Here is a 26,304-nt window from a genome sequence, read left to right on the forward strand (position 1 = left end):
ATGAAATACCAGAGCTGAGTTAAGAGAAGTACTGAATATTAGAACTGAGATGGCATTAAATAAACAACTATAAACTTCTTGCTTGGTGCTCTGTTCTTAATTTCAGATTCTTATTGGTAATCATTGTCAAGCAGCGATTTGAGTAAGAAAGAAAAGGTCTTCAGATACCCTTATGATGCTGTGCAAAACTACCACATCACTTTACAAGTTGGATTTAAGACAGAGTTATTAGGGGACAGGAGCCTCAAGAATTTGCACAAGGAAATATTATTTCCCTTCCTTCTCCCAAAGGGTCAAATACTCAGGTATTCCAATTGTTTCACAAAAAAAGTATTCACAATTTCAGATAACACATGAAACTGTACCCTAGCTTTTCTTTATGTCCACAGAAATCAAGCCTGAAGGCTTTATTACAATACACCCAAGTCTTATCCTGAAGCATTAATCAGATACTTATGATGATACTTAAAATAATTTCAGTTCTGCATTAAACAGTCATCCCCCAAATCCCTAGTAGTTGCACGAGATGGATCATTTTAGAAGACAGCCCCATAAATTGCTGCCCACATGCCAAAGTCTGTTTTCTAGGGACACTGAAGGTAGGTGGCACCCAGCCCTTCAGCAGGACACACGAGGAGAGGTGAAGAGGAGTACTTACTTCTTGCCACTTTAGATCTTGTTCTTGTAACTGTTCTTTTATCCTTTGTAGCTCTTCATAACGGATTTTGCGCAATGACTGCAGCTCCTCTGCGCTGACATCATTCAAAGATTTACTCCTAGAAAGAAAAAGAGTACTTGGCTTCATCACATCTTAGCCATCATTTATGCAAGTGAAACCTTTGAAAGAGAGAGATTTATATTAGTACAACTGAGCACTCTTGAGTGTTATTTCGAATAGAGCAGGAAACACACAGGCAGCTGAACGAGCGAGGCTGGGACGTGCTCTAATGCCAGCACTTGAGTCAGTAGTTGCATATTTGAGCAAATAAAATCAGGTTAAGGGAATAAGCAGCTCTATAGCAGCTCCATGCTGGTCATTCACATTAAGCTCCTTGTACCTGACTGCTACTTCTGTTTAAACTTGTTACTCTCTTTATTGACCTTGCTCCTTTCTTGGACCTAAAATGCATCCCCCCTCCTTGAGTCCAAATTCCCATCCTTTCACTTCTTCTCTCCAGTAACAGCCCCAGAATCACCTCCTGTTCTTTCCTCAAGTCAGTTATTGATACACATTTCTAAAATATAAAAGTAATTCACTGTTAAATGCTCAGTTCATGCATATCATGGGCCCCACTATCTTACATTACTCCTCCCCAAGCCTCCCTGATAGTCTCCATCCAAGCTGGGATGGCTAACACAGCCACCATCTTACTAATTTCTTCAACACAACTACAAGTTCCCCCCATGAACTCCTACTCACCAGTTCCCTTTAATCTAAATTCCTCAAAGCTCACCTTTCATGCTTTTTCCCCCTCTCTCCAATGCTATTTTCTCCTTTGTTCTTTCACACTGCAGTGATAAACATAACAGGACTTTTAATTTATGTATAGGACAGGACCCCTGCTCAGTGCTGACCACAAGCCTCTGAGACACCAAGCAAAATGCAGGTGTTTCACCATAAGGTTCAATGCTGTAATGTAAAAGGAAAGCTAGGCTTTTGGGTTTTATTTTTATTTTTTTAAAAAATACTTTTGTTTGCATTTCTCCAAACAAAACCTTAATGACAGAGGGATGTAACCAAGTTCTAACAGGACTTGAAAATGTGGCACTTATCTGATACAATGGAAAATCAGGTTAAAAACAAAACTGACTCAGCACAGGGCCTTGCTCTGATCTCTTACATACCAAGAGAGCTCTGAACTAACAAACCAGACTCTCTCACTTCCTCCCAAGAGGACCAACTCACTTCCATTGGTAACACAAGACTTTGGCCTCTAGAAATAAAGGCTAGGACATTAACTCATTATACCTGTTTGCTTGTTTGTTTTCTGAATGGGAAGGATGCCAAATTTAGTGAAAAATCTCCTGGTCACAACTGCAGAAACTCTTTTCTTGTACAGTTCTCTCTCCTTTCCCCTTTTTTTAATGGTTAAATTATATTACATATAGAAATGGTTTTGGGTAACCACACTATACGTAAGTACCAAAATTGCTCCAGATTTCTTCAAGAAACCCTAGTCATGTAAGTTTTCCTTTTCCTTCTCTTGAATTTCTATATCTTCCTGCAACAAAATAGGACAATCTAGACCTAAATAAAATATACCCCAAGTAAGGGTATATTCATACCAAGGAACAGGATATTGGTTTCAATTCTAGTGTGAACTTCAAAAACTAACTAGTGACTTGAGCCTTCTGAGTCTCCCTCCCCTAACATCTAACTTCTGAAACATTATTTGCTTTTTCTGGAAGTGTTTAGTCATTTACCAGGTTCTGCCTCAGGGTGAAAATAAATAAATAAATAAATGCACGTTTAAAAAAAAAAATTTAGAACACCATGCATAAACCAAATACTTAACATGCCATCACACAGTTAAGTGGAAAAATATTTCTTATTGAGTCACAGCACATGGTAAACAAGACCTAAGCTCATATGGCACTAACCAATAAGTTTACCACTGAAGATTCAATAACCTGGAGTACATAAAATAACCACAGAACATTCATCACTCCCATGATAAACACCATGTCATTAAATATTTTCAGATTCTATTTGATGGTTATCTGTCTGATAACCATGACGTGGATACCATAGGTGCCAGAGAAAACTTTTGCCAGATGCATAGCTTTCAGTCTTACATTCATTACATAAATTGCCTAAGCACAGAACAAAGCAGCATGCACAAGTTGCTTTCAGCACGAGTTTTTAGCTGCTGTGCATGCATGAAAATTTAATTAACAGGCAAAAATAGCGTTATGATCTTTCAAGCTTTTGTAAAAAACAAAACAACACAACAAACCCCCAAAACTTACCCTTGCTCATCAGAAAGCTTTTGAAACAGTCTGAGAAATCAGAAACCAAAAGAGAAAAGATTCAGTGTTTTGATATTCATGACATTAACATCACCAATACACCAGCACTCACACTAAGTGAAGGGGAAACTGAAAGCTTGACGACCAACCAGCATGGAATAGCACATTGGAGATCTGACACTAATCAAAAAACACATCAGGACTTGCATGATGTGTAAGTCGGGCAGAAAACTGATAGAACAAGGTGGCCTGCAAGTTTCCAATGCTTCTGATTCAGCAATACTGCACAAATAGAGCCTTGTATTAATTCTGCACCACTTAGTCCAGTGCTGCTAAACAGCATGATGCTCAAAAGATACTCATTTCAAGAAATGAAAATTAATGCCAACTTGATTCCCAACAAGAAGCCTGGCTTACAGAGGCTGTTTTCTTGTGACTATCATTTCTGATACTAAATGAAAGTAATACTGGGAACGGATAAGAATAAAAGGCCCTATATAGAAGTTTAGCACATTAAGTGGAGAACCATATTAATCCAGTGTGATTCAAGAGGATTTTTAGTATTCTTGAATATGAGTATTTTATTCTATTGAATGAATTCTTAAAAAGTGAAATATTTTCAAGCACTTCAGAAATATTCCTCAGTGAAGCTTGCATTTTGTTAACAGTATTAAGCTTAAATATTAAATGCAGCAACATCAAAGTATCAACTGGAACATGAAAGTGCCTTAGTCACAAAGTAACGATGCACAGCTGGGAGAACTGCAACTTGCAATGCCGTATTTTCAGAGCTAAGGAAGCATTCGAAACCCCACTCTTCCCCAGTAAGTAAAAAATCCAAAGGAGAGCTAGGAGGTAGTTAAAAAACAGTATTCAGTCAGAGAAGAGAAATTTTGAGTATACCAGGAAAGGATTAGGGGAAAGTATTAATCAGGACTGTATGAAAGCAGGGGGGAAATACTGGCAGAATAAAATATGTCGCAGTGGAATTTAATATTACATGGACACACAACTTGCATGCACCATGACTTTGGGTGGGCAAAACAACACTAGTATTTTTTTTCACCTCATCTAATTAACTCAAAACTGTATCAGGACAGTTTACAAGCATTTTCAAACTTAGGTGCAAGCAAGAATATCAGAATGCCCATTTCCAGAATTTGTCATTAAAGCATTCATGTGTTTCAGAAATATTTTTACTAATTACATTGGGGAATAAAAGAAAATATTTCTAGCCTCCACAGTCTTTTGAATAATCACTATTCCTGTTCAACCATGGAAAGAAACTTATGCAGAACTTTGAGCCTGAAGAAATGATAATATATTTTCTCTAAAATAGCAGCCTAAAACTAGAAAACATTGTAATTTTTTTTGTTGAAAATATGGTATTGCAGTCATGAGCTTCTATTCAAAGCAAATAAAAAGCTTGTCCAGGATGCCATGAATAAATAGCAGATTGGCACTCTATGAATGGTTCAGCACAAGACGATGCTTTTCTGAATAGAAAGGGTTCAACTGCACTCAAGCACAATCCGTGCAGGACACCACCTGACCTCTCCACCATTTGCCGTTTCTTGTGTCTAACTTTGCTGGCCTCCCTGATTGCTTCCCACTTCTTCCAGTCTTCTTCACTGCACGGACCCGGGATGAAATTTACTGGCTGGACGTTGCTTCCAACCTTCCAAGATTCAATCTTGCGGGTCAGCATATCGTCCTTCTTATGGCGGGCAGACGGTGACAGCACTCTGCCGTTGCTCTTTCTTTCCTCCGGTGTCGTTTTTTCAAGTAAACATAGAAATTTGGACCGGATCTCCTCCGGAAGACTCCATGGATCAGGAAAGAGTGCCGGGTGATACTTGTCTGGAGCACCCGACAAAGGCACCTCTTTTTTCTGAGAGAGGATTTTACGGAAAATCATGTCATCCCTTTCCAAATCTGGAATTACAGGTTGGCCTTCTCTGGGTTGCAGAATTATCTCACCCTCTAGGGGAGGCTCCTGCTCAGAGAATTTTTTAAAATACCAGGGGTCTTGAAGAACAACTTGATTCACATGGAAAGCCCCAGTTTTCCGAACGAACAAGTCATCATTTTCTAAATCTGGATACAGATATCCATTTTCCGCATCTCCTTGCTTGCATCCTGGTACAAAGGAAATATTCTTTCTACATTTTATGAGCCTAGGGCCAGAAGTAGGATCAATTTTGGTCTTCGTTTCAGAAGACAAGTAGTCAGAGTATTTTTGCAGGGCCTGAAGTAACGAAAACTGACTGAAGCATATAAAACAAAAGGAGGGAAGTAAAAATATCATTAACTAGCAAGAGACAAGCAGATCAGTATTTATTGTGATACACATTTCGTTTAGACTGGAAGTATCCCGAGCAGTACAACTACACCACTTGGCATTCACCACCACTAACTGTAGCACAGCACACATCAACCAACACAAAGGTAGTATGGCATACTGACCTGCTCAGAAACAGCACGCTTACATGCTCACACACAAAGCTAGTAACCCTACGCAGCATGTTACACTTTTGCATTTACATGTTTCAGAAGACCAGCAACTTATGGCTACATTTAAAAAAAACAAAAAACAAACAAAACCCAACCAAAATAGTAATAACCAAAGAAGCGCGACATCACAGGACATGGTTTAATTTCATTTAGCTGTTGCATATCCAGCCATTTCTTTTTGATGCAGCAAGAGTACAGCTCATGCAGCAATATCAACCTGGGCTGATCAGAAGCCTCCAAGATTTTTCCTTCTGCAATCTGTGACAATGAGCTTCCCACATATTCAGCAGCTGGCTTATAGTTGTGATCCCTTCTGCAACTGCTGTTCCAGTCAAAACTTGGTCTTGGTTGATTAGCAACAATGGCAGAGCTTTGTTTGTAAGCAAATTCCTCATCCTCAGAATCTGATTTCTTTCTACTGTGCAGCAGCACAAAGAATGAGCAGAGGGGAAAAAACAAAACAAAACAAAACAAAACCACAAAGTGTAGTCAATTGAGTAAAATGCACAGTGGCAACAGTGCAATGAAAATAATATTTCAATTATTTTCTAAAATTGAAAAAAAAAAACCAACCAAAAACCAAAGAGAAAGCATATCCTGCTGCTACATTGGCAATAAAAATGAAAAATAAAGTCATACAACTACACTTTATTTATAGGTTTTGCACACAGAAGAGAAACAGGGGCATGCATGAAAACGCACCTGAACCCTTGAATCTCTTTATACCAGGGTTTGAAAGAGGATTTCCTGATTTTTTTCCAAAGCAATTCTTCTTCTGGAGTCCAAAACTTAGGAAGAAATTTGTCAAAAGCAACAACTGTATTTGCCGCTGAAGAACTTAGCTTGCGAAAATATAGATCATCTTTTTCAATGTTTGGGATGCCTATTTCTTCTTCCTCGTCCTCATCAAAATACCCAGATAATTCTGAAGGAATGTTAACTCTTGGTTTGTTTTCCTCTTTAGTATCCAACTGCCTCTGCCTCCTCTGGTTACTGTTCAAAATACCCAATCAGTTAAGATATTTTAGGAGCAACTTGACATAAAGTATGCAAAAAGACATGCTTTTTGGCTCAGGAGTTCAATCTCATGAATAAAGCAAATTAGTTCTCAATTCCATCACTGCAGCACCAGAAATAATAAAATAGATTAAAAAAAAAAAAAGTTAAATGGTTATATCAGCACCCTATCGCCTCTGACAAAAATACGAAGTTTGACAGAAAAGGCATAACAAATTATCAGCTGTGTTAAAATGCCGATTAGAAGGCTAACTTTATGGAGTTATTTATGGACTGCGATTTAGGTAATACAATAGTTACTGGATCTTGGATTAGTATCTCTGACCTCAGTGGTTCAAGCATTGCAGCTAGTGGACCAGCTGGGTAACTTTCTTGTGAGCAAGATTTAGGAGAGTCATTGTGCAACACGAAACGATGTCCAGGTGCAGCAGAGCTTACAGGGCTCTTTTTTACTAGAAATCTACATTTTGCTAAGTCATCCATAACCACGTCAGGCAGCCTTCTTTCATCTTCTGAATCAGAGCCGCTGCCATACTCATAGATCATCTGGAGGGAAGCCGGATTTGTGAGCCCACACTCTGCTCTGCTATTTTTGCAGGAAGCTACGGGATTCCTTTCACGTCCACTGAGGTTGACCAAAACAGGAACAGAATGAAGACAGTGAAGTCATGAAGGCAATGATGAAACCCAAGAACTGCCCACTAATCTCATCTGTATGCACCAAGAAGTCGGACAACTGAAATTCATCACCATATTTTGGAAGACTTGAATGAAAAACTAGAACTGTAGAGTCTGTCTCTCGTGAGCCTGCATTTAACATCATTTAAATCCCCTCTATCTGGAGTCTGACCAGCCTCAAAACATTACTCAAATGCCAGAAAACTAGTTATGTGGAACAAAGTTAAAAAACAAAACCAAAAGAAAAAACCAACCACACAACCACACCAAAACATCCCCTCCCCGTTAAAATACGGAAACTCAAATACTTTACTTTGTATTGCAGCAACAGCAGCTTTTCTTTAACTAATAAAGAAATCACTTATTTAAAAAGTCCTAAACCAAAGTCCGCTTTACTAAGACCACACACCAGTACCTTGAAAATGTTCCATCTGCCTCGGTGAAGACAGGACTTGCCCAGCTCCTCCTGTTGTCCTCATTCTTCTCTGTCCTCTTCTTCCTTAAGGGTGCTGGCACATATGCCGTCTGCTTGTTTTTGTTGGGTAAGAAGCGATTGAAGTCAGTGGTAGGTTTTGGTTCAATCACAGAAATCCTGCGGTAAGACCTGTCATCTTTATGGGAGTCATGCATTTTGAAAGGCAGTTCCAAGTCTGCGTCACTGTCGCAACCTTAGAAGAAAGGGGAGAAAAGGGAAGGCACAAACATTATTCTCTAGACACAAGCTTCTAGCTAGAACTTGCACCACAATCCTCTAAAATCAATTTAACTGCATATTCGGGATGTTTCGGCTGCAAATTTGCTGAGCTACTGACAGGACAGTAGGAGAGATATTTTTAGAAGTTTGTGGCAAAGCTGTCATAAGGTCCATTAAGCTGAGTTTGGTTTGCACACCCCTGCAACGTTTGTTCCATTCTTTCACTGTCACTGCTCCCTGCAGGAAACAAAGTGCTAACCTCTAGACTGAAGATGTAAAACAGCACAGAAGTTTTCAGTTAAAAGCTTACTTGCCACTCAAATTTACTAACAAAGACAAGTTACCAGCAAATAGTATAGCAACATGCTCATCTCATTGGATTAACACCCAGTAGAAGCCCACATCACATCAGATATGTAGCATGCCTACATGCTGCTTTGCTCAGATCAGAAATGCTCCATGTGGCCTCTGCCCAATGATTTTGTTATGCACATGGAACAAAATCCAAAAGCTCACTATTTTTATAACTAAGTTAAACTACAATTTTGTATTGAATTTTAAAACTGGGAGAGAAACACAGGTTAGAGTACAGCTGTAGGGATCCAATGTCACAAACTGCCTTCTTGTTACCTTTCTTTCCCTGACAAACTATCTAAAGTAACACCTACTATTCAGTTTTTAACCTAGGTGGGAAAAAACCCTATCGAATATTCACAAATAGAGTGAAGAGACAGAGGTTTGACATACCCAGACTAGGAACAAGGCAAGAGACTTTTGCAACTTTTGAATTTTAGGTGATCCCATCAGGATCTGAATTCTAGCAATTCCCCTTCCTGAACTATGGGAAAATACTCTGTACATACACACACCCTAATGCGGTTGTGAGAGCAAGAATCCCAGCAACACTTCCTAGGAAAATTCATGTGAGCATTACTTTGTTTCTACCAACTGTTAAAGGTCAAAATTTGCTTAAGCAAATGGAACATTAGCAGTTGCAAAACTAGAGTTGCCTTTCAAGCCTATTTAAGTACTGGGCACCCAAAGTACTAGGTCCATACAGTGTCTTCTCCCACACTTGTAAGACATGTGTCAACAAAAGATTTAAAAAAGGAAAACTTACCTTCACTGCCACCTTTCAAGGTTATATCTGATGAATAGCTTGTGGAGGATCTTGAACCAAGAGAGTCCAAGCTATCAAAGGAATTGTCTCTTTTATGGCTAGCTGAAGACGAAAAGGGCTCTCCCCGGTCAACGTACCAAATATCACCGTACCCACTATCCCTGCCACTTCTGTTCAGGTGGCTGGACTCTTCAAGCGCCTACGAGAGTAAGTTTTGAAAGGTCTTTTACAATAATTTAAGAAGCAAGTCCTGCTCGTGAGTTTTCACTCAAAAATTTTAAAATGCATTTCGAGTGCACAAACCAACTTTAACAAAGACTATTGCAAACCCCTAAAAACAACATATACAACAGCTTGGATAGGAGATTCAACACAAGGTCTTAAATTTCTCTTATCTCAGCCAAAAGGAAATGAAGGCAGGGCTCTTCAGAAACTACCACACCAACCAAAGCAGATGGATTCTCAATTTCATGATTGTATGGGCAGCAGAAGAACCAGTGTAAGCTAAAAAGCATTCCTTTCACTTTGATAGCAAGCAAAACAAACAACTACGTTCTCCAAACTAAGAATAAAATTAAACCCCCAAGAGACTTTTTAGAGTTGATGCTGTAATGTATAGCAAACTATAAAATTCAGGCTATTTGTTTACTATTCTTTTTTGATTCCTTACCTTAGTCAATGCTTGCCCTAATAACTTCTCAAATGCTTTGAGATTAAGGTATGGACCATTATAATGAGGGTTACTTTGAGCTTTTCTCCCAAGCCAGTATAACGTAATCAAAACCTAAACCGAAACAAACAAACAAACACGAATACAAACTTAATTACTTTCCTTTCATACCACGTACCAGTATAAAAATCTCAGCATGCTGTTAGAAATGTCTTCCACAATGAATTGTAAAATCTTGTTTACAGTATTAGCTATGATCTCCACCAAAACCAATTAAAAGAGTGTTATGATGCATCTCATGTATCTTAAGTAAGCAGATATAAGTACTGTTTCTAATCATTACATTTATTTAGGAAAGTAAGCTGCGTAGAGATCATCGTAAGATGGCACTACTTTGCATCAGATAAGTGAACAGCTGAAGAATAAGGTAAACATGATAATGCCATGAGAAGAAGTGTTTTAAAAATATTTAATCAGAATTAGTGTGAAATTGTTTCAGAAAGCATTGAAGTAGATGTGTCTTACATTTTTCACTCTTCTGTTGGTCTCCTCTGGTCTGGAGCAGGGCAGGGAATGAGAAAAACAAATCAAAAAGTTATAAAATATCTGACTTAAAATTTAATTATTATTCAAGATTTAAAAGATTTGAAGCCCAGTTAGGAGGCCAGTATAAAATATTCAACTATGACTGTTCCAAAAGAAAGAAAAAGCATTTCACTTTGAATTCATAGCCATAACTCTGTACTATTTCAATCATTACATATAAAGTGAGAAACTAGCTGATCTATTATAGTTTCTGATTTGAGAGGTACTCGGAAAGGCTCTAGGCTTTTTTAATTAGCTAATGTTTTTAGTTACCAACAAAATAAAAGTGGAAAACAAGCTAATGACTTCCCAAGACTTTGGGAAACATAGCCTCTATTAGCCAGGAAGATCTTCAGTTCCATATGAAAGTAGATTTAATTGTTACTGCTTCCCTGATTGCATTATGTTTTCTAAAATATTTGCCTCAGACACAGAAAACACTTCAGCCCAGAGAATTTTTCAGACAAAAAACCCGAGCAACTGAAACTGGGACATCTGGAGAGAAATGTTGTTGGGCTGGAAGGAGGGGTTTGGTTTGCTTTTATGCAAGATACCTGTTTCTCAAAAATATTAAATATATATGCAATCACTAACATTAGTAAGTTGTTTTTTTTTTTATAAATAGCCAGTTTGTGGCACACCTTGGAAGTGCACCAATGCACACTCACAGTGGTCCTGTTCTTAAAATGAGCAGGAGGAGAACAAGAAGAAACTTTTCAGATGGGAGCCTCCCAACAGAGGTGGGGTACCACAGGCTCAGTCCTCAAGTATAAATATTCAGGGCTGGACTGCAGAGAGCAGCTGAACAACACTCCTGCCCGCACTGCCAGCCATTATGGAAGGGCAAATGGCTTAAATACACCAAAACAACCTTCCATCTGCCCCAGACACTGTCGGTTTGGGGCTGGTTCAGTGGCAAGCTTCACACACAGCACAGTGAAGGGGTTCAAACAAAAAAGCGGAGAATTAACATACGGTGGCAGAAAGACCTATGCAGAGGTCAGACCAACGATGTATCAGGGCACCTATCCTGTTTCTGGCCATCTAGGATCAAGCTAGTCAAAAGTTGCAGGGAAAAGCTAGAATAAACTGTTCAGGGGACAGTTACAAGTTAGCAACATGATGACAGGGCCTGGTCAGCGTAGCTGGCACTCTTCATGGAAATACAATATTCGATGCAACATAACAACCGCCAGGGACACAGACCATCCCTCCTTCTCTTTCATTCTAGTTTGAGAGTGCCCGCTCCTGCTTGGTGCGGCTGTAGTTGCTTTGCCTGTCCCCACACCACAAAGAAATCTGGCTGCCAGGAGCACAAAGTCCTGAGGTGGATCTGACCTGCAAGGTCCTCGCCTGCAGCTTCCTTAATATCACATGCCAGAGATGCTACCGGCTTTGTAGTCAGTGACCCTTCTCATGGATAAGGAGGAACCCTTCTCCCTTAATGTGAAATATTTACACTTTTTTTTTTTTTTAAGAAAAAAAACAACCCTTCCAAAACACAGTGTTGTTCTTTTTTTCACTGGAGACTATTTTTGAAAAAAATTTCCTCTTTCTTTTCTGCAGTATGTGGATTTCTTTCCCAATGTCCATGCCACAGTGCACACCATGGCTATGACCTAACGTGCTGACTAGAGACAGGTTGGTTTCCCAAGCAGAGGATGGAAAATTATTCTGGTGGTGGCGTGTATCAACATTACACTTCCCATACCCAATGGACAGCATTTTAAAGGTTTACATTCTTTACACCTTCAAGGTCTAGAAGCCTTCCATTTAGCAGAATTTCTGCTGTCATTTGCAATTATAAAAGCAGAGGCCATGCATGCCCTCGCTAAGGATGCCTTAAAGTTTGCTTCCAAACTTCAGCAGTCTAGTAAGGAGTGAAAAACTCTGCCCTTAGTCAGCTGTAGCCTCTATCCAAGAGGTTACCAACCTTCATGTAGAGCAAAGCTACGTGACTGAACATGACGATGTCCACTTCTGCTTTCCACAAGTTCTCTTGGATCATTTAGGTCAACCATTTGCAATAGCAGCAACATTCAGCTGTCTTCATATTTCAGTGTATTTTCTATACCAGAATAACCATAAATACACTAGGCCTGTGTACTTGGGCTATAAACAATGCAAAACTAAGGACTTTCAGGTAAACCAACGGGCACAGCTGAGACCCAACATGCAGGCAGAAAGATATATCACACACTCAAATGACAGACCGTACTCCATTCACATGTTTGCTCAGCTAACAATGGAAGTAAATGGACAAGTTGTTTACTCTTTGTGAGCAAAGTTTCTTCACTTGCATTACTGCTCTCCTTCTCTGAACTACGCCTATTGGTCTCTAAACCTTTTCAGCAAATTGTCACAATAGACACAGTCTGAGCAGAGGAAAAAACAAAACAAGAAAACCCCTGCTAATCTGGAACAATCAGTTCCTCATTTATATAGGCATATATTAATTCTTCGATGGCACTTAACCAAAGAAAAGCAGGAGGATCCTGGATGATGAATGTACTGTCCTAAAATCCGTGTAAAACCACAGGTATATAATGTTTTGCCAGAAGAAAATCCTGAATAAAGAAGCAATGCTTTTATCTTACTGGAAGGCCTTAGAAGTCATTTGTCACCTACAAACTCCACAGCTGCTTCTCCTCTGAGGCATGCAACTTGCAGAAGATGCAGTTTGAATGCATTTGCTGACATTCTCTGAGTGAAATAAGAGCCTTTTATATGTACAACCTGGCCAAGCTCACGATGCACTTCTGAGCTTACATGCATAAGCCATTGCCAAGTTACTCTCCAGTACAGTGCATTTAAAATAGCTGAGCAAATATCTGTTGGATAGAAGTGTGATACAAACTGAAGGCTTTTAAGAGGAATGACTTTTTCCTATGAGCATCCAAAAAAAAAGCAAATTTTTAACTCAATTGCAGTAAATGAAAACTCAAAATTAAATAATTACATTAAGTAGAAGTTCTCCTTCACATAGTGTTATCAAAATGTAAATACTATGCAGTACTATGCAAAGAATTCAACCGGGGCCTTGTGTATAGCTCTGAACAACTACAGTTCATAGCAGGGGACAAGACAGAGGCACTAACTTCAAGCATAGCAAGTTCTTTGCTGCTGCGAGAGGAGGCATGACCCTACCTTCTCTGACAACCTGATGCTACCCAACAGCAAGCTCCTGCTCCCACCTCTGCTCCCCTTCACAAGTCTGTTTCTAAATACACAGGGCTGAAACACTCAGTGTTGCACACTGTATTTGAAGGAATCAGAAGATGGAGTGCAAGAACTTCAGCAATGTAGCCTTTAAGCTTTTTAAATACTCCTGGACAATTATAACCTTATTTTGAACATAAGTCTATAGCATTGAAGTGCACACACAGCACTGCTTGTAGAGACATTTGTCCTACAAAAGCTATTATAGGAACTGAAGGGGTAACCCACTTGCTGAAGTATCTTCATCAATGCACAAAAACGCCAATCCTGTATCAGGCAACTGTGAAAGTAGTCTGCTTTTTCACGTTTTCATCCAAAATCGTCACACAGCCCACTTGGCACAGACTATATACTTTATGAAAATATTATTTTGTGTAACCTAATTTCTGGCTTGAAAAAATGAGTGCCATTATGCTGAAAGTTATAAGCAGCCTGCTACTTTGCTTAGGAGGGCACAGACAAGGCTGCATCTTAAAAACAATCTGCTGAAAGAAGCAGGTTCCTCTCCAAATGGCAATGCAACACCACTTACTAAATCATGTTGTGTCATTTCAAACATTACCTTCTCCATCTTTCCCGAAGTTTTTATATGTCCTTTCACTAACAATGCAACTTCTTTAAAGATGTCTCAGCTAAGCAAAGGAAGCTGCTAAGGAGAATGGGTAAGATCTTGCAGAAAGAATTTTATTCTGAATACTTCATCTGCTCCTCCCACTGTCTCAGATTTTAGCATTCATTCTGAAGTTCAAAAGAAAAGCAATGCTGATCCTTGGTGTTACCTAACCTAACCCCTATGTCAACCCCAGCTAATAAAGGGGTCTCAAAACCTAACAAGTACAACTTTTAATTCACAGAGCATGAACCTTAACTGTTGGCAGTGGTTTCAATAATAGTTTATGTACAACCTCAAGATTAGCCATCCTAGAAATATCTATCAAACATACCATGAAAGTCTAAAGGCCATGAGATAACAATATGTGGGAGTTACAATAATTATGAAGCACAACTGCATGATTCCAAGTTGAAAACTGATGCAAAAAGATGTGAAATAACCACACATGGAGAAACAATACCTTCTGTACAAATCATCTCACCTACGTCAATCCTTCAGCAAACAGAAAAAAGACAAATGGGACAGAAATAGCTCTCACTTGTTAGTAGGTGATACGCTTAGAGACCAAATACCTCTGTTATGACTGAACACGATGCATATTCACAGACTAGCCAGCACAGACCGATGGATATTTCTCTTACAAGGACCACTCTACGAGAATAAAAAAAAAAAAAAAAAAAGTGACACGGCAGGTTAGCATGCTGAGCCGCAGCTCAAGCAAATTATTCTCTGCTCTGCTGTTTGCTCAAGGTTAAATAGCAAAACTAGTCACCAAGGCCCTAGCCCAACAATACAAAGGCTTTGGCAGCTTAAGGATTTCCTGGTCTCCCTTTCCCTTCCAGCCGCTCCTGTTTGCTGCCCCGTGGTTATGCCAACAGGACTCTGAATCACACTGTGGTTCCACATTGTGCAGCAGGACCAGAGGGCTGTGCCCATTCCTTCGTTTGGGTTTTTCTAATATACATATTCAAACCCCAAATTAACTTGCTCATCTGTTTTAGAGCATGCTCATGCGAGCGCCTGCATAAGCACCGCAGCAGAGGCAATGTGTTGCTGCAGTGGAGTGGGCAGGGGGCTCAGTGGAAGAGGACCCTGCTCCATACATCAGCACCGTGAGGGTCCCCGCGTGACAAAACCCCAGCTAGAGCTGCTCTGTGCTTCCCATTCATCTGCTGACGCTTAGCTCCGAGGAGTGAGGAAAGCTTCCTAGTGTTACTTTTATGCACTTTGAGGTATTTAAAAAAAAAAAAAAATTAAAAAAATACTGTATAATGAATGTATTGTACCTTACAGTAGCTAGCCGACCACAGTACTTTAAGAAATCATGAACTACACTTTTTAACCAGTTATAAAATATATATCCACTGGCAATGCTGACACTTACACAGACCCCTCTCCAGTGCCTCCTTACAAAGGCGCAGTGCATTTTAAGTAGCTACATTTAGGTTTAACTTATTTCGAAACTTTTAACAAATAAACTCAATAGTTTGGATTTTGCTTTCCTAACACATTATACAGTTTGGTTTCTCCACATCCTAATATGTATTAAATTCCAGCATCTAGCAACTCATGATGTCAAATCTACTTCGACACTTCACTTTGTTATTTTCCAGGCTGAACATCAACGTGAGCTCAAGACCAAATCCAAGGTACCAGAAGCCTGAGCAAAATTCTGGAAGATGATTTTACAGCACCTCGTTCAGAAAGCCTAGCTTTCTGAGGGTCTGTTTCTCATACAGAAACATATTTAAAATATAGATATCAACCCATGATTTAAAAAAAAAAAAAAGTATCCTCCTCCTTAAATGAGGACTATCTGCCAAGAAGAGGCCATGTGGTCATGCCCAAAGAGATAAGACAAATCCGAACCCATTTATGGGGAGAAAGAAGGGACGGAGACACTCCCACTGATAGAAAGGCATGTACCAGTGACAAATGCACCCTGCCCAGTGCCAAACCCTTTCTTTGGTGACAAATACTCCAGAAACCCCCACAGCTGCCAAAGCTGTCTGTTCTCCATCCCTCCCTCTGTACTACAGATCTCACGAACACAGGACCTGAACAGATTTCCATTTCAAAAGAAGCACCGGTGCTCTCCCTTTGAACTTCCATCCGCTGAGGTTGCAGTTCCACCTCCCAGCTGCCCTCTGAAGGACTTGGAAGAGCCGTGGCCTGGCCTGGGAACTGGAGCGGAGCAGCAGGCTGTAGAACAAGCCCACTGCCGAGCTCCTCGCAGAGCTCCAGGCGCTCTAGCCCGACACCAACCAGCTTCACTTACGCTTCTGAGGAGGACGTCGGAGGATTTGTGTGGAGCCGATACCACCCTCACCGAGGTACGCTGTGCAGGAGACGAACGCCAGCTGTCCAACTAGCAGCGGGGCCTGTGCTAAATTTCAAGCTCTTTGACCACCTACTCAACTGCTATTAATATTGCCGTTATCGGATTTCACTGAATTCCCATGTGCTGCTGAGAATAGAAAGGCTCCAGTGGAAGATGGGGCTGTCACATGGGTACAGAAACATGAGGACATTCCTCCGGCACTTGGATTCTGAGTGAACTGATACTCAACCCCGAGAAGCCACAGTTCGCTGCCAAGATTGCTGGAAATAAAACGGTCAGGTTATGGCCGCAATGTTTGAGAACAGCTTTTGGAAATGCACCTTTCTCTCTATTTGACTATAAAAAGCACATGTATTTTTCCATAGAAACATATCCACCAGACCCAATGCCACTTATATCGTAACGGCACACAGAGTCAGGTATAAAACGATGCTGAAAGCCTTTCTCCATGCCCCCACAAAACCAACAGCTGGCAGCAAGGAGCCCTGTGGGCCCTGGCGACCGAGCAGCCTGTCCCCACCTCGTGCCCTCGCCTACTAACGAAGGGGCTGAGGGGTGGAGAAGAGATGCCCAAGAGGGGAAAGGCGGAGAGGGAATGCAGCCGGCCAACACCCTCTGTGGGAACGCGTCCCCATCCATCGCCTCAGAGCCCGTCCTTTCATACCGCCTCTTGAACATGGCGCTTCCTTACTGATCTCATGCATTATGCTTCCACACTATTCTTAAATCCCTTATCCAAACAAAACCAGGCACTTCTAGAAGCGTGCATCAGCCCCAGCAAGTCACCAGACACTAACATTATCCATTTCCTCACACTCTTTTCCGACTCCTCCCTGGGTGGTCCTCCTCTGACGACTTCCTCATATCCCAGTCTAATCTACAGGCTCTCCCAAGGAGGAAAATAGTATTCAGGATAGTATAGGGCAGAAGGCATACCTGTCAAATAAAAAATCAAAATAAACCCCCCAAAACAATCCCCAGAAGAACAAGCCTCTGCAGAGAAGCCTGGCTGATTACCCGAGCACTCCTTGGCTCTCGTCTCAGGGGTGGGCAGGGGAAGAGGGATGGAGCATTGCTGCAGCAACCACTTGCAGAAAAAAGAGGAGACTGATAGGATCCTGCAGCTTCCTGCTCAAATATTAAAGAAAATTAAAATATTTACAATAATTAGTGTAGCTTTGTTGACTGGTCCCCTTCTGTGTCTTTTTCTTACTCCATTCCTAAAAAACCCTAAAAGTCAGCAGCTTCACTAATTACAAGTAATTAAACTGGGTATTGCTTGTATTGTTTTGTTTGTTTGTTTTTTTCCAGGGCAAATCTAGAATTTTTCCCCAGTTTGTACTGGTGACTTTAAATTTCAGGTCTAGACTGTGCAAAAATAAATAGTGGGTATTTTATTTCTGAAAGCTACCAGTCACATGCCATATACTTTGGCCTAGAAGCATGAGAACATCCATTGCCTTTCATGAGAAATGATGGACTCTCTGCACAAAGAAGCTGTGGAGTTGACTCCAAGCTTGCACAGAATGTTAGGAGTTCTCAAAGGAAATCAAACAGTTTGTTCACATTCAAGAGGGTGTTTGAATTTCAGAGGTGAAATTAATTTTTCTTAAAGAAAAAAACACTTTGAAATACACAGCAATTTAAATAGATTGACAGCTAGCTATCATATCACTACTTACACACCCTATAGATTTTTATAACTTCCAAAGTATTGGTCTTTAGAACTTGGAGCATATTTGCTGAGTCTCTCCTCCTTTTATCTCCCTGTTGCCTTTTTTTTTTTTTTTTAACCTGTACATAATTCAATTGACCCTTGCACCAGGGTTATACTAAATGTTACCACTTCTACCTTCTTTCCTTCCTTGTACCTTCTCAAAATTTAGAGATTCTACATTCCCCCCTCCCAAGAATCATCAGACTTGAGCCCATCCTGTTGACCATCAGGATCACCACCTATGTTAACTTCTCTTGCAATTAGTTCTGAGGATCCTTTACCTTCATTCCCCTCCACAAAACTAGACCATATTGTGTAAATTTTGTAGATTAATTTGAAGAGAAATCCATATGGGGAACACACAATTGTGCTAGCATTCCTTCCAAAAGGAATAGTTGCTACATCTGGGGAGTCACTCTGAAAAATAAGTATCAAAATAGGCAATTAAGTGCAATCCTGTAAGTTTTTAGAAATATATAGAAAAACACACAAAGGTGCAGCTGTTAACTAGCACAGAAATAGTTCAACAGCTTTTTACCAGAAGATATTCTGTATAAAGTATATTATTTGCTTTAGCTAAGCTGCAGCAACCATGGCAACTCACAGTTAGCATTTTTCAAGACAATACTGGAATTCACTTTCTCTATTGCCTGATGCCTCCTTGCCATTATTAAATCAAGTATTTCCAAAATTGTTGTCCTTTTCACTCCCACTCTTAACACCTAACTGGAATATTTCAACATCCCCTCTTCCCACAGGCAGATACCAGAGGTAATTTTGTAGAGTAGTCCTCAATACTGACTCATCTATTCCCTCTAAGCATTGCTCAGACACCTCTGCACCAACTCTGGGTACGGATAAACAAGTTACTGCAAGGTAAGTCAGGGTAAAAAATTTTCCATCTACCAACTACTCCATAGCAACTGCCCGTGTGCACTCTCTTACCCTCGACCTCCAGGATTAATACAATTGCTCAATTTGGATAAAGCATTCACAGATGATCCCTCAGGAGGAGCTAGGATTTGGCAGGTTATACAACTTTGCTTGCTCAGAGAGACAGAGAGATTTTTATAGCCTCTATAATCAGAGAGGAGAAAAACAAACCAAACCTCCTGCATTCAATCTCCTCCCTTGGTCTATGCCTAGGGAAAGATTTGGTAAATGTAATCTTTTGTTATTTTTGTGTCAGGCAAACAGGTGGGGATGTACAAGTGCCTTGTGTATAAGCAAAAGTTTACTACAGCTTGTAACACTCATTAGCAAGGTTTATTGAATTTCTCAGGGTGTGCAAAAAAAAAGATAAAACCCCATAACTCAAGTTTATACTGTATAATTTATAGCAGATATTTGGCAATATATGCTGATAAAGAAAAAAAGAGGACTGACAGTAACTTACACCGGGTATTGCTGTGTTCACACCTGTGCTAACATCGAGCTTCACCAGCCCAAATAGGTATGTGCTCAGTTGCTGTTGTTCTAACACATACACAGGAAACAATTCAGTGCAGTGGTGACTCAGGGTTAACAGCAGAAACTACAGATGCCCTATCCATGGCCCACGAGTGGGAAGTAATCCAGACTTCAGTCCACTCCAGTTACCATCTCTTCAGGGGAGCCAAGACCCATAAATGCCAGGTATACACATGAGGATGGATCATCCTCCTGAGATGAGACAAACCCCCTGCATTTTGGGGGTATGTGGGATATGCAGCACCTGGGAGTCACTTTGCAGATTTCTGATGGCTCATTTTTTCCCCCTAGAGCAGTTCCAATGTAGTGCTGGCCAAACTGCTGTACAGGAGGACAGAGAATTGGGACAGTGTCTACCCCAGCCCCTCTTTTAATTCTCAACTTTTGTCATATTATTAAGCAAATAATGCTTTAGCAGTTTAAAGGGGGATTGCTAAAAGCACAGCTTTTGGGCAAGTGTCACAGAGCTAAGATTTTGGAAAGAATTTAGATTTAATTATAGAGATGGACAGAGCGAAGATGACAAAATGGAGGTACAAGGTAAGCGCAGTTTATTCCATGATAAAGACTTTGGAAACAAGTTAAAGTGATGTTGGAATTTGTCCTTAAGTAGAAATAAATCACTACTGCATGACTGCATCATTTAGTTTAGTCTCTACATTTGGAATAAAAACTATTTAAAGGACTACTGGGTTTCCTCAGTAATATTTCGGCAAAATATTACACAAGCAAATAAGAAGCACTGAAGAAATTATAATGCTTCCTTTTTGAAATTTTGCCGTATTCTCTCTATGTTTCTTTGGGTTGCCCTAGCAACACAGGGCACAACATCATCACTCATCACACCGACCACGAAAGTATGAAACACAGACTGGACCACGAAAGTATGAAACACAGACTGAACCTGATTTCTCTCTATTGAAGTCAGTTCTCTATTAACTTCTTTTGGGCATATATGCATCAACCTAAGCGAGGTAAACAGATACAACTGAAGTTTATAATTTCCTATGTTTTCTTGATCTGCCTTCATTGTGAAGACATATTTAGAGCCAGAAAAGAGCAGTTCAATTAATGCAGAGTCAAATGTTCATCTATTCAGCCTTATCAGAAAAAAATACAGAAAGAGGATGTATTCCCTTGAACCAGCTCTCCCAGAAGACATGACGTGAAATAGAAACACAATTTAAAACAAAAACAAGATACAAAAATCAAGTAAAATTCACAAATTGTACTACTCTTAGAAATAATTTGCCCTTTTACTTTGGGGAACAGACAAGATCCAAGATAAGCAGATATTATTTTCCATATTTGCTATAATTCTTACCTCCCCATCCTCAGCTCCTGTAACATCCACACATAAGGGACCTCCTTAAAGATGTAACTATTCTAATTCAGGTTCCTTATGGCTTCAGATTTGTTTCTGTAACATTTGAAATTACTAAATTCAATTTGTTGCTGTCAATATTACTGGATAAGTATTACCTTTTTTTATTAGCTTTTTTTGGGGAAAAAGAATTCGTCCACCCCAGTGGACAACAGTGCTTTAAGGCTACTTAGAGCAGCCAAGTCAGAGGGTATTTTTAAACATTTGCTCAAAACATTAAACTTTTTGGGCCAGGTTTTCTGGCCAAGTTTTTAATGTTGGAAAAATGAATGCTTCTTTACTGCAAAGTGAGAGAATGGGTAAAAGTCCAAATACTTGCTTTGCCAGAATGTTAGAAAGCCTGTGTGGGAGGCAAAAAGGGGAAGGGCTCGGGGGGGGGGAGGGGGAGAAAAGTTAAGCTAGTCTGACCATATACCTCTGAAGTTGGAGAATTTACATCAGTTCTGAGCATCCCAACCTACTGAAACCAAACATGCTATTAGTCACTTGAGAGTTTCTGTTGTAAAGTTAGAGGAGTCTGAGAATAAAAACTTGAACAAAATTAATAATATGGGAAAACAATCCCAGCCAGGGAGCTATAGATGATGTCACACCTCTCTTTCACTGGTAGTCATGAAGTATGTAATTTGTACCACAGAACTGATGACTGAGGGAAAAAAAAAAGCTTAATACACCAATTAAGACACCACCAAAATGCTCCAACAAGCTATTACAGCTAAGTCTGGTGGCAGGGAGGGAGTAGAACAAAACGATCCAATTCCGCTCCAAGTGAGGCCATGGCAATAGTCCCAACATCTTTAATGAGCGCATGAGTAAATGCTAAATTAGGAATCTTCCTTCTCATGAGAAAGAAGACACTATATGCACCAACTCTTGGAAACTACAGTTAGCCATCTGCAGAATTTCACCAACTGTCTAACCAGATGAAGCGCTGGAGAAGTAGGCTCCTTAAAACACACACGGTGGTTGTAAGCTGTTCATCCCAGAAGTCAATCAAACTGCAGAGCCAGGATAACACAAAAGTAACCCTTGGGCTCTGGAAGAGGCTATTCTACAAATGCTTTCCCCAACAATTCTCATCATTTCTACACAAAGACCAGGCAGGTTTTTTGATGCAGATAAGGTTAACAAAAACCTTGAAACTCTCATCTAGGAATCCACAGCTTCTGAAGACTAAGGGTTTCCTGAAGACCTTGTGAATGGCAATCATTATTGCATTTAATCATTGTAAAGATTAAATCAAATTAATGGTTAAACTGCAAAGTATGTCAATAGCACCAGTTTGCTATGAGGCTCATCTTCATACGGGACAGTATGCATGCTGCATTAGTGACTGCTAAATCCAGACCTGCTACCTTGGAAGTGTACCTATGGAAGCAGCCATAGACATCTCAAGTTTTCAGTCCTATTTGATTCAGATATCCCAACAACAGTGCTGTCACTATATTCACTGTTTTACAATTCAGTGAAAAGCCAAGACCTTATTATTTCCAAATTAAGACTGATAATCTAGACAGGATAAGAAATGCAAAGGCAGCTCGATAAAACTAATTGGATGTTTCTTCTCTTGATACACTTAATTAGTGTAGCCTACCTCAGACAAATTACTATTGGGGAAGAATCACAGAAGAAGCCATCTCAGAGGTCTCATCATCAACATGCACTTCGCAACAGTGAGACTCAATAACTTCCAAGGTCTGCCCTCTTTTTCACCTCCAGGCTAGCAGAGGTACAAGAAGGAATTAACTCAGTGCAATGGAAGAATAACCAATAGCATCCTCCAATGAGAAAAGGATAAATCACTCTCTGCTGATGGGTTAGGAATAGGTTGTCAAACTGCAGCAAAACTCAGCTGCTCCTTGACAGGAAGGCAACCACCATAAAGTACAGGAGAAAAGAACGGGATGGAAATACTTTCACCCTTTGACCCACAGATAGCATACATGGGAGATAACCTTGAGCGTTATCATCACGTTTGGTTGCCAGATGGCAAACTGTTGACCACATTACCACAACACTTCAAGTGTTTTTTTTGCAATGTATTTTCACTTTCTTGCTGCATAGCATTAGATAGGTGAAGGCCATGAAAAAGTAGCTGGAGTGCTCTTAACATATTATCCTCTCTCTCCATTTCACTGTAGATGCAGTTAGTGGCTCAACTAACCTGCTAGAGCACACATTTTTAAAATAAATCTAATAAAAATCATTGTTGATGTTTTAGCAAGTGAAGGTACAAAGACATGCAACAATATTCATCATCAAGGAAATACATTTATGGAAGAGTAGTACAGTGTACAAGTTTTCTAAGATACTCAAAAAGAGCTTATACTGCAGTGTAAGATATGCAAGCCTCATCTTTAGTAATATAAATCAGTACTATCAAAAACAACTCATGATATAACAGATCAGCCATCTGTTTGATGCTAATTTATTGGAAGATACGGATTCAGAACCTCTGCAGTAGTCAGATATTTATTGCTCAAAGAGAAAGAAGATGAATGTGAAGTCTTCTGCCACACTACATTTAAAGCTCTTTGCTTGGAAAAGAGCACGCTGAACACAGGTAAAAGTATGCACCCCAAAAATTTTTTCAGGTAGGAAAGAATCTGTGGAAGCTTTTACTAGGTAAAGAAAACCATAACTGTTGCATGAACTCTGGACAGAATTTCAAGTATGTAATTATTTGAACTATTATTAAAAGTCACATAGTTATTACTTAAGTCCCTGAAGGAAAAACCCTAAACAGACACAGGATAGGTACATAGGTGAATATATTTGAACTTTTTTGAATAATAAAATTACCAACAAAACCCAGGCAATGCTTCAAAAAGCAAAGCTACCAGGAAAAGAATAATAAATTAAAAGCAGAGGTATCATTCATTGCAAAGAGAAAAAACAAACTACTTTCAAAAGCACTCCCAAATAGCTTCTCTTTTTAAGCAGTGACATTGAAATTTTAGCATTGATGAATGCTGATAGCATAGAAATCAGCAGATTGGATGTGAAGTACACAGGCCTTTTAAAATACATAAATGCACATTTAAATTCATTCTGTGATGATTTACGATGTGTATAATCTCAAATACACTCATTTTGAGTGCCATACCAATTCCCCTCAAAAATATGTTCACTAACCCGCTCATGATTCTAGAGCAACTTACAGAAACAAAAACTGTTTTGAAATTCTGCTTTCTTCAAAAGGCATTTATTTTTGCTAATTTTGGCTTGCATAGAGGATCCTGTGTTTCATGGGTACAACTGAGCCTTGCCAAGTGCTTTCACAAGTTGAAGACTGGCCAGGGAGTACCACCAGTGGTAAGAGAGCTTTAGTCAAACCAAAAAGCAATTCTCTATGAAAAATTAAACATGGAATTATCCAATGAACACAATATCACAGTATTTACTCTCTTAAATAATTATTCATTTTATTGCAGGTACAAGGATTAGAATGGACTCCAATTTGCTTTGCTTAATGAGCCAACTTCTTTTTTTTGCCCTCTTTATTCTACAAGGCTTTTAAGTTGACCATCCATTCCCAGTTTGTCTTATACTCTTGTATTTGTCCCTGTATCCTGCTGTGTTGACCATCACTTAAAAAAAGAGCCACACACTTTCAAGTCCTGGCTATAAACTAATTTCTGCTATATCCTCCACCACCAAGGAAAGTACAAGGTAATTTTTTCTAGTAATTACCCACTAATTATTTTTTGTATGTAAGATTCAGGGCATTACACACTTTAATAGGCAAATACATGGAAACCTCTACAGACACCTTTTGTAATACCATTAAAGACTAACCTTTTATAACCATCACCTGCCCTCTACTTCAAAGCATGCACTCTTTGAGGCTGACCTGGAGTTGCTGTTTGTTTTGTGAGTTGCCTGGCAGAGACATCTGAGCAATGGAGACTGAAAACAGCAAGAAAGCATCTTCACCAGGTATCCCAAATTAGCTGAAGAGTTATCAGAAGGCTATTCTGAATGACAGCAGCAGTGGCACGCGGACCACCTATGGCCAAGGAACTAGAAACTGAGAAGATGCTACCCCTTCTTCATTTACAGTAAAAGCAGATTCTAGAATATTTTACAGGTAAAGATTAATCTTAATACACTTGTTTTGAAACTGGAGGGAGTCTTCATAATTAAATATAAAGCATTAACAAAGAAGTCACAGTAACAAGAGCTGAAGTAACCTGAAGTAATTAGCTGGAGTACTCTCTCATGGGTGAGGGTAGAAAAACCACTGTTTAGTAGTTTTCTTCCACCGTTTTCACTGCTCCTTATTTCAGCTCGTAAGGAGCCCAGACTCTGCTGTGACTACAGATGCACAAATAACAGAAACATGTTCCATTAAATGTTGTATGCCAAAACCTACATGCAATTAATCTTGACCAAACAGTTTCTAGGAGCTTGAACATATTTGCTTTCCTGACAAAAATTCGGCAAACAAAAGCTCCTTCTATAAGGTACGCATGCCTTTGGTACATGTCCATCAAAAAGATTCCTTCCCCGGGAGATAAAAGCAAGCTTCTCTCTCTCCTCTGACTGATCAGACAGCTATATGTCATTTTTACATGATGGAAACCACACAAACACATTCCTGGGCAACAGGAGACAAGAAGAAATCTCCAGTATTCACTGCTTCCCCACCTTCCCTGAACCAGAACTACGCTAATACAGAAACTTTCAATTGAGGCTCCTCTTGGACTCGAAAAAAACCCCAAAAGCTGTAGGTACACAAATGCAAACCATTCTGCCATATGAAGTGTTGTATCTGAAAGTGAGAAAATGCATTTTGGTGATGGTGACAATAAATTGCAATGCTTCTCTAATACTAGTGACCAGCTGAGATCCATTTCTCCATCACAGTTAACAAAAGAAATAAATGGCTTGATTCTTTCACATTAGCTTTGAATCAAATCTTGCTGCAATTTCTTTTGTCCTCACTACATTGTCCTCTAACAAGTTCTGTAGAGGAACACAGTAATTTAGGCAGAGCTCAGGTTAGATGGCTACACCAAGCAGCATGGTACAGAAATACTGAAGCTCTTGTGGAAAGGGAGAGATGGGTGAGGGAGAAAGCTGTGACATGATGTTACTCCAGCAGGACACAGTCACAGGTGCCTACAACCCACGCTCCAGATGCGCTGTGATGGGACGCAGCTCTGAGTCAGTGCTTGCAGTATTAGCAGAAGAAGCTGCTGTTCCCATGGCTCAGGTGTTAAGCCAACCCAGCAGACCTTATCATGCAGACCTACCTCCGATCAAGTAAAATGAAGGGAAGCTATGTAATCCCAGCACCAGTGGACTCC

General features: G+C 39.8%; 1 protein-coding gene across 19 annotated transcripts in view; it reads right to left on the minus strand.

The window, feature by feature from the left end:
* LMO7 (LIM domain 7) overlaps nucleotides 1–26,304 on the minus strand; it is a 99,946-nt gene that overhangs the window by 37,087 nt on the left and 36,555 nt on the right. For 8 of the 19 annotated variants that reach the window (XM_075046044.1, XM_075046038.1, XM_075046040.1 and 5 more), the window contains 10 exons: nucleotides 10,189–10,219; nucleotides 9,664–9,777; nucleotides 8,994–9,192; nucleotides 7,595–7,847; nucleotides 6,827–7,126; nucleotides 6,187–6,477; nucleotides 5,702–5,902; nucleotides 4,524–5,237; nucleotides 2,971–3,000; nucleotides 659–776 (listed from right to left, as the gene is read on the minus strand). In XM_075046044.1, the coding sequence (XP_074902145.1) occupies nucleotides 659–776; nucleotides 2,971–3,000; nucleotides 4,524–5,237; nucleotides 5,702–5,902; nucleotides 6,187–6,477; nucleotides 6,827–7,126; nucleotides 7,595–7,809 (1,869 nt within the window). In that variant the 5' untranslated portion in view covers nucleotides 7,810–7,847; nucleotides 8,994–9,192; nucleotides 9,664–9,777; nucleotides 10,189–10,219. Of the gene's footprint in view, nucleotides 1–658; nucleotides 777–2,970; nucleotides 3,001–4,523; nucleotides 5,238–5,701; nucleotides 5,903–6,186; nucleotides 6,478–6,826; nucleotides 7,127–7,594; nucleotides 7,848–8,993; nucleotides 9,193–9,663; nucleotides 9,778–10,188; nucleotides 10,220–14,652; nucleotides 16,273–16,358; nucleotides 16,481–26,304 lie in introns of those variants that run through there. The other 11 variants (XM_075046045.1, XM_075046046.1, XM_075046054.1 and 8 more) reach the window with 8 other exon arrangements.

The sequence above is a fragment of the Buteo buteo genome, chromosome 14, assembly GCF_964188355.1.
Source record: "Buteo buteo chromosome 14, bButBut1.hap1.1, whole genome shotgun sequence".
NCBI lineage: Eukaryota > Metazoa > Chordata > Aves > Accipitriformes > Accipitridae > Buteo > Buteo buteo.